At 36.2% G+C, this 8,994-nt stretch overlaps 1 protein-coding gene across 1 annotated transcript in view; it reads left to right on the top strand.

Annotated features, from left to right (window-relative positions):
* Window positions 1–8,994, top strand: part of tdrd9 (tudor domain containing 9) — a 35,515-nt gene that overhangs the window by 6,669 nt on the left and 19,852 nt on the right. The window contains exons 5-18 of the mRNA XM_016460777.1: window positions 739–960; window positions 1,548–1,670; window positions 2,315–2,395; window positions 4,324–4,494; window positions 4,573–4,676; window positions 6,118–6,237; window positions 6,313–6,397; window positions 6,504–6,561; window positions 6,654–6,758; window positions 6,860–6,957; window positions 7,075–7,206; window positions 7,548–7,707; window positions 8,432–8,495; window positions 8,608–8,671. Of these exons, the coding sequence (XP_016316263.1) occupies window positions 739–960; window positions 1,548–1,670; window positions 2,315–2,395; window positions 4,324–4,494; window positions 4,573–4,676; window positions 6,118–6,237; window positions 6,313–6,397; window positions 6,504–6,561; window positions 6,654–6,758; window positions 6,860–6,957; window positions 7,075–7,206; window positions 7,548–7,707; window positions 8,432–8,495; window positions 8,608–8,671 (1,587 nt within the window). The remainder of the gene's footprint in view (window positions 1–738; window positions 961–1,547; window positions 1,671–2,314; window positions 2,396–4,323; window positions 4,495–4,572; window positions 4,677–6,117; window positions 6,238–6,312; window positions 6,398–6,503; window positions 6,562–6,653; window positions 6,759–6,859; window positions 6,958–7,074; window positions 7,207–7,547; window positions 7,708–8,431; window positions 8,496–8,607; window positions 8,672–8,994) is intronic.

Here is an 8,994-nt window from a genome sequence, read left to right on the forward strand (position 1 = left end):
ACATTGCTGCCCATCTGCAGTTTGCTAAAGATCATGTCGACAAGCCAGAGGAATACTGGAGAAATGTTTTGTGGATGGATGAGACCAAAATAGAACATTTTGGTTTAAATGAGCAGTGTTCTGTATGGAGAAAAAACTGCATTCCAGCATAAGAACCTTATCCCGTCTGTGAAACATGGTGGTGGTGGTGGTATTATCATGGTTTGGGTCTGTTTTGCTGCATCTGGTCCAAGACGGCTTGCCATCATTGATGGAACAATGAATTCTGAATTATACCAGCAAATTCTGAAGGAAAATGTCAGGACATCTGTCCGAGAATTGTGGAAGAACCTGAAGCAAGCATAGGAGGAAACCCACCAACAATACAGAGTTGAAGTGGTTCTGTACTGAGGAAGGGGCTAAAATTCCTACAAGCCGTTGTGCAGGACTAATCAGCAGTTCCAAGAAACGTTACTTGCAGTTATTGCTGCAAAAGGGGGTCACACCAGATACTGAAAGCAAAGATTCACATACTTTTGCCACTCACAAATATTTAACACCGGACAATTTTTCTCAATAAATAAATGACAAAGTATATTTTTGTCTCCTTTGTTTGATTGGATTCTCTTTGTCTACTTTCAGGATTGTGAAAATCTAATTATGTTTTGGGTCATATTTATGCAGAAATATAGACAATTCTAAAGGGTTCACAAACTTTCAAGCAGCACTGTATATCAATCCCTCTTTGTGTTTGTGTAGTTGGTCTCTCTGATTGAGAATAACTCCGTGATCATCATTCGTGGAGCGACCGGCAGTGGTAAAACCACCCAGCTGCCACAGTTCATTTTGGATCACTATGCCGAAAAAAAGACGCCCTGTAACCTGGTTGTTACTCAGCCACGCAAAATTGGCGCCACCAGCATTGCCCGCTGGGTGGCACGTGAACGCAAATGCACCCTGGGCAGCTTGGTGGGGTATCAGGTGTGAGATGCATGGAGTAGAATCTCTTTACCTCAAAAGTGTGAATAGAATCAATATCTTGAATGGGAAAAAATTAATGATAAAACTGAAATAGTAACCGGTCTTTTTTTTTTCCATATTGTGTTGTACATCCCAAGTGTGGATTATCAAAAAAAAAAAAAAATGTAGGGGGGGGACTATGTATCGGTTGTGAGCATTAGAACTAAAACAAATTCCTTTCCCATAAAACCAAACCTATAAAATAGGCAGATTTTTTTATTCTAAGCATAAGCTACTAGACTCACTTAATATATATACATTTATTTAATGTCTTTTTCTCTGTCTCCAGGTGGGTTTAGAGAAGATGGCCACAGAGCACACCAAGCTGATTTATGTGACCACAGGAGTCTTACTGCAGAAATTAGTGTCAGCCAAAACACTAATGTAGGGGGGGGACTATGTATCGGTTGTGAGCATTAGAACTAAAACAAATTCCTTTCCCATAAAACCAAACCTATAAAATAGGCAGATTTTTTTATTCTAAGCATAAGCTACTAGACTCACTTAATATATATACATTTATTTAATGTCTTTTTCTCTGTCTCCAGGTGGGTTTAGAGAAGATGGCCACAGAGCACACCAAGCTGATTTATGTGACCACAGGAGTCTTACTGCAGAAATTAGTGTCAGCCAAAACACTCACAGAGTACTCTCACATCTTCATAGATGAGGTAGATACACAATCTGCAATTTATAGACATAGACTACTGCCACATTTAAACCACATTTATTTGATCAAATATACACTAAAACAGTCATCTCTCCACTGTCCTCTCAAAATAAAAGGCACAAAAAGCCCATAAATATAACTTTAAAAAATGCTGGTTTGCTGCTCAAGAAACATTTCTTATTACTTATGTTGAAAACAATTTTGCTCTGTTTAACATTTTTGTGGAAACCGTGATGCATTTTTCAGGATTTTTGATGAGTAGAAAGTTAAAAAGAACAGCATTTATTTGAAATAGACATTTTGTAACAATGTAAAAGACTTTATGATCAATTTCATGCATCCTTGCTGAATAATTAATTTCTTTAAAAAAAAAAAGAAGAAAAAAATGTCACTGATCCTAAACTTTTGAGCGATAGTGTACATTTATAAAAACAGTATGTACACTTATCAGGCTAGTGATATTCACAATTCCAAAAGTTCAGTACTTGAAATTATGCCATACTGGTGAAATTGAATGATACCAATGTGAATCTTGCAGTGAAACAAATATGCTACTATAGAAAAAGTTGAATTTTAAAATAAAAATCAATTTAAATGAAAACAATGGCATGTAGACTTAATTGTTTGTATTTTAACCTGGTTCAGGTCCATGAGAGAACAGAAGAACTTGACTTCCTGTTGCTGGTTGTCAGAAAACTGCTGCGGACCAATTCCAGATATGTCAAGGTTTGTTCAGCGCACATACTTTAATTCACAGAATCAGATTTTACACTGTAGTTTTCAGGGTTTTTCCTGGCTCAAAATGAGGCGGAGGTGGTACCATCCTGATCATGTGCACACAATGTACCACCCTTCAAATGGCTGAAACAAACACTTTTTACACGCAACGTATTGTAGGTGTTGTAATAATTTTATGATTGAAAAAAATGACAATTACAAAAACAAACCTGTTGAACATTAAATGAAATGCAATATAACAGCTAAAAGCCCTTTTGTAGGATAGGTGAACATAAACATAACATTAGGTTGTTAAACACTTCATGAATACACTTCCTGGTCCACATCGCTTTGATCCAATATACAATAATCCACGTAGAGTGTCTTTCTAGAAAACAAAACATTTTCTTACAACCTTACGAGAATTCTTCTGGTAGACTACGTCATGAAATGCAATAGCAGCAGGGTAACAGGTGCATTAGAGCTAACATTAGCATCAAGCTAAGACTTTTTATAAAATTAATAGTAAGCTTTTACTCAAATCTCACTTCAAACCAGCATTGATTGTTTGTAATAACTTAAGATTGCGGTCTAATGTGGATTTTGGTAATATAATGTTGTTGAAATAAGTTATTTGTAGTTTTTATACTAAGCTAATAGTTGCACCAGCTTGGCTTTTCTCATGTAAACATTCTTTATTGTTATGAAAATACCCCAAATCTAATGAAAATAACATACAAACCATATACTATCATAATCGTGTGTTAAATATAGGCCCCTATAAAATCTGATTTATTTTTTCCCAAGTTCCGTTTTATTTTATTTTTTCCCAGATTCTATTTTTTCCGTTCTAATTTTTCTGGAATCCTTTTTAATGGTTAAATTACATTTTATTATGTAATTCTAATTCTATCTAATTAAATAAAATCATGAAACTTATACAGCTTCACAATAGTTTATTAAAAGTTTAACAAAAATGACATGTTTAGGGCCCTATGAAATGTTTTATTTTTTTTCCACCATATGTTTTATTGTTACCTAATTCTGTGTTTTAGCATGTCTAATTATTTGAATGCATAAAAACAACTTAATTTATTCAAAATTATTCTTAAAATAGCCGTATGAAATGTTTCTTTTTTCCTCAGAAATTCTGTGTTGTGTAGGCTATCTGGTTATCAAATGAAGGCATAAAACAAATTTCATTTAGCCTATTTTTAAATGATTGAAAATCAAACTTTATTTATTTATTTTGGCAAACAAAGGATATTTACTATTAAAATTAAAACATGGAAGAAATGTTGTATGATCATTACTTAAAAAAAAAAATTGTAATCATTTTAGTAGTAGCAATATGTACATTCTAATGAACAATAGTAATATTTCTTCAAGTTAAACCGGACTTTTATTTTGACGGGTTGCCGTGAATACCTTTACAGTTCTGTGTGTATATGATATGACGCTAGTTTTACTCAAATTAAATGGTAAAATACTCATGAAGTGGCTCTCAGAGCAGTTCTGGAGATGTTGTTTATGTGTTTGTTCTCATTTAGTGAGACGGCAGACGCTGAAATCACCGCGAGTGTCAGTATGTGTGTAGTAAATGAAACCACGCGTCTCTGCCATTCATTCATACAGAGATGATCGCGTAATTTGAGTTAATGCTCATCAGATTGCGTAAATCAGTGGAAAATGAATAGAAATGATGATTCTATGTAAAGAAATATCAAGTAAACTTGTATAAAAAATATCAGCATTTTCCAAATATTAACTAAAAGCTCTAATGGACATTGTTCAGTGATGCTTGCACGTGACTGCCTGCCTGAGGCGGCACAAAATTTGGTGGAGGTGGCCGCCGCCTCATAATTCTCTATGCAGGAAAAACCCTGGTTTTTACCTTTTCTTTATTTATCCCATTTATCCCACCTCTCATTCTGTAGGTCATTCTGATGTCAGCCACCATAAACTGTGCAGAGTTTGCAGAGTATTTTGGTACTCCGATCCGCAATCAGATGAATCCAGCATACGTGTTTGAGGTGGAAGGAGCCCCATACGCCATTGAAGAGTTCTACCTGGATGAGCTCAAAACCATCCTACCTCTTGGAGTCAATGTATAGGAAGCATAAAATATGCTATATTTTGACATTTTCTGTTTAAATTCCTTATATAAGTGTGTGTGTATGTGTCAGGTGGACCTAACCTTCCCAGTCGACCCTTGTATCACAGAGGAGATGTATAATGTTGCCATCTCTCTTATCCAGAGCTTTGATGAGATGGAGGCTAAAGATCAAAGGTCAGGGATCACAATGAGACACACATACTGTTCAAAAGTTTTGGTTAAGATTTTGAAAAAAAAAAAAAAATGTCTTGCCAAGGCTGCATGATCAAAATAAAGTAAAACGGTAGTAGTGCGAAATATTATTACAATTAAAATAACTTTTCTATTTTAATATATTTTAAAGGGGTCATATGATGCTTTTTTAAAGCACACACGCGCGCGTGCACACACACACACAGATTTCTCTAGAAACACACAGCGTCTCCCTGACATGGCTGCTTCAACACTAACTGCGGTTACTGAAACCACGCCTTCTTTTTTGCGTGCACATTTGGGCCGCATTATGCAAATATTTCCACATAGTGAGGTAGATATGTGGGGGCGTGTTAGAACGAGCCGTTTTAGGGGGGCGTGGCAGTCTTAACTTTGATAAAGAATATCTCTTTGGTTTTGAGACTTTAGTCTTTGCAACTTCAGGGATCTTATCTATGCACAATCAGCTTGTAACACTCCAAAGAGAAAGGAAAACTTGAAATCGCATCATATGACCCCTTTAAAATGTAATTTATTCCTGTTATGGCAAAGTTTAATTTTCAGCAGCCATTACCCTAGCCTTCAGTGTCACATGATCTTTCAGAAACCATTCTAATATGCTGATTGGGTGCTAAATAAAAAATTTTTTTTTAAATCATTGTTGAAAAAGTTGTGCTGCTTAATATTTTATTGGAAACTGATACATTTTTTCAGGATTCTTTGATGTATAGATATAGAACATTTATTTGAACAAATTTTTGTAACATTGTAAACTGTCACTTCTGACTAATTTAAAGGGGTCCTATTATGCTCTTTTACAAAGTCTTGATTTTGTTTTGGGGGTGTACTAGAACATGCTCTCATACTAGGTTGTATTTTTCACATATTTTACATTATTACAACACCTCTCTCCCCAGTCTGGCATGAACGGCTCGAATAGTTCACAACCTCGCCCCTCCCCACCCCCCAACCATTCGAACTTCTGTAGGCGGGAATTATTTTTAATGATATTCTAATAGGCCGCTTTGTGATATCACAAAGCCCGGAAAACAAACGCTGTAGTCCAAACGAGCCGTTCGTTGTAGTTCTTGAAAAGGGATTTTTTTAAAAACGAAATACCTCCCTTTGGAGTGGACTTTGAGATTTGTAACTTTCTAAATCTTTTTTTTTCTCAAACAGCAACTTTACAGACTAACTACAGTTGAAAAAGTGAAAAAGCATAATAGGACCCCTTTGATGCTGTATTTCTAAATATTAAAAGTGTTAATTTCTTTTCTTTTTTAAACACTGACTCCAAACCTTTGAATGTAACTATATTTAATATTTTGAATGAAATGCTTTATATCTTTGTTGTATGTGTAAGGATTAAAAATCATATTTTAAGTAATTAAAACTTAATAGAGTGTGTGTTTGTGTGAAGTAGGTGCTCTGAGCAAACTGGAAGTGCTACTCATCCAGAGAGAGGCAGTGTGCTTGTCTTTCTGCCTGGGCTTGCTGAAATACAATATATGAAGGACGCCCTTGCAAAACTTGTGCGCAAGAGGTACGTCTGTGTGTAGTGTGTTTAAACAAGTGTGCTTGTGTATAAATGTGTTAATGTGTGTTTTTTTGCTCACAGGTTGCAGGTATATCCTCTTCACTCAACTGTCACTTTAGAGGAGCAAAATGGAGTGTTCCTGGTTCCTATACCTGGATACCGGAAGGTAAAATTTACAGTGAAGCCAAAGTCTCTTACTTGTATGTTTAGAGTGTTTGAAGAATGTATTGGTATAAAAGAATGGTATAAATTTCTGCTCTTTGTATTCACAGATTATTCTCTCCACAAACATCGCTGAGAGTTCTGTCACTGTGCCTGACGTTAAATATGGTGGGTGTTTATTTTTACACCTTGTGTGAGTTCTTGAGGTCATCTCACAGTAATAAGTATAACTTATGCATTATTTTGTGTGTGTTATGCAGTGATTGACTTCTGCCTTGTGCGTCAGTTGGTTTGCGATAAGGAGACCAATTACAGATGCCTTCGAATCACCTGGGCATCCAAGACCAGTTGCAACCAGCGTCGAGGTGCTGCATATGAGGGCTGGTGTTCAACAGCACAGATTTACTTGGTTCTTGGGTTTTCTGAAATGCGGTCTATTTGCGTCTCTTCCTGTGCATCTTCTCAGGTCGTGCTGGACGGGTGTCTAAAGGCTTCTGTTACAGATTGGTGAGCAGACATTTCTGGGAGCATGAGATTCCGGATTTCACAATTCCAGAGATGCTGGTAGGGGAGCAATTGCATCAATCAGTGGCAGCAAGGCTTGGAAGATCTTCAGCAATAATCATTTTTTAATTATGAAGTCTTTCTAAGTTGGTTATGGCACTGTGTATTGATTTGCAGCGATCACCATTGGCCAGTACCTTGTTGAAGGTGAAGTTGTTGGATATGGGCGATCCCCGCTCAGTTCTCTCCACAGCCCTCACACCACCCAACCTAAATGACATCGAAAGAACTGTCCTGCAGCTCAAACAGGTCAATGAAGCTTAGTGGTTGTTGGTTACTGCTTGATAGTTGGTTGCTAATTTGAACAGTTTTGACTGATTAATGTTGAACTTCCAACCTGACGTTAAAATTACATGATGTATTATGGCAGACGCGCCATATATAAGTTTTTTGTATAAGTTTTAAATGTATATACATTTAAATAATTAGCTACTCTTTTATGTTCTCAGCTTTCATTTTAGATTTCATTTATAATTTTCATCTAATATTTATATAGTATTTTATTTCAGCTTTATTTTAATAATACATGTTCTTAATTTACATTTTAGTTAACTATAATTAATAACCCTGACCTGTGTGTGTGTGTGTAGATTGGAGCTCTTTCTGTGCAGAGCAACAGTCAGAGGCAATTTGATGGCGAGTTGACATTTCTGGGTCGTGTGTTGGCGCACCTGCCTGTGGATCTGCAGCTGGGCAAGCTGATTGTTTTTGGACATGTGTTCGGCTGTCTGGAGGAGTGTCTTATCATTGGTATAACATTTTGCGTATTGGTGTGTGTGAAAATATCTGTATATCAATTATATAATGTCAGGTTGTACCAAGTTGCCATGAAATGTAAAAAAATGCTAAAAATTAGGGCTGGTAATTTAAAATACGGTGAAAAATAACGCGTTAAAATTAACAGACCTATGAGGGTCATCTGACATTTAATACAGTTGATTGATGACAAATATGAGGCAGGGCAACTCACTGCATGATGGAGCCTAGAGAATGTAGATAGAATGTCCCTAAAATTCAAGATATGGGGCAAAAATGCCCCTGTTTGAGTTTTTGGCTCATATTTGCATCATATTGTTAAGCAATATCACACGAGCAGTAGGCTAAGTGCAATATCACACAAGTGCAAATGTGATACTGATCTTATACAGCAGTTCAGTAGGTAAGAAGTTAATATTGTTGTCTGTATAAGGTATAGTTCACCCACCCAAAAATGACAATTGTGTCATTTACTCACCCTCATGGTCCAAAAGAGTATATGTAATACATTTCATCAAACAAAATATTTCTTGCTGAAGCTACTTTTTTTAATGTCTGTTTGATGCTTTACACAACAATGACTTTAAATTATCTTTTGGGAGTAATTTCTCAGCCAAATTTGATGTGCGATTAATTAATCGCCACATCATGTAATTAATTAGATAAAAAAATTTAATCGCGTACCAGCCCTACTAAAAATATATAAACTGTCTTTCAGCTGCGTCTCTCTCTCTGAAGAGTTTCTTTGCCATGCCATCACTGCAGCAGTTGGCTGGGTACAGGTAGGTTTAACTTTCATCCCACATACACTTCATTGGTTATCTGAATTAGGTTTACATTTGATCCTTTTCACTGGATCCTTATCTGTACTGTTGTCTCTGTTTGATCTTACAGGAGCAAGCTGAGCTTTGCACAAAATCTTCCAAGTGACTTAATTGCTTTCGTCAATGCCTTCAAGGTATGAAATGCCAAAACTGAGCATGCTCTGTAGACTTTTAGGTTTAGATTATGATCTCATAAAGTACAGTTTATGAGTGTAAAGTGTAACAGTTTATGTGTAATGGTAAATATTAGTTACTACACAGTAGTTTGGTAACAATATTGTTATGGGCCAATATCAACTTTTTTTTCAATTAAAGGCACAATATGTAATTTTTTGCCGCTAGAGGGCGCGTATTCAAAACAAACAGAAACAAAGGCGTAGTTTGATGACGCCGCGACTGAGTGTGGAATCATGGGAGTTGTCGTCTTCATCCCCACAGCCGAAGCAATCCGACGGGA

Source organism: Sinocyclocheilus anshuiensis, unplaced genomic scaffold (genome assembly GCF_001515605.1).
Source record: "Sinocyclocheilus anshuiensis isolate Anshui unplaced genomic scaffold, SAMN03320099.WGS_v1.1 scaffold72, whole genome shotgun sequence".
NCBI lineage: Eukaryota > Metazoa > Chordata > Actinopteri > Cypriniformes > Cyprinidae > Sinocyclocheilus > Sinocyclocheilus anshuiensis.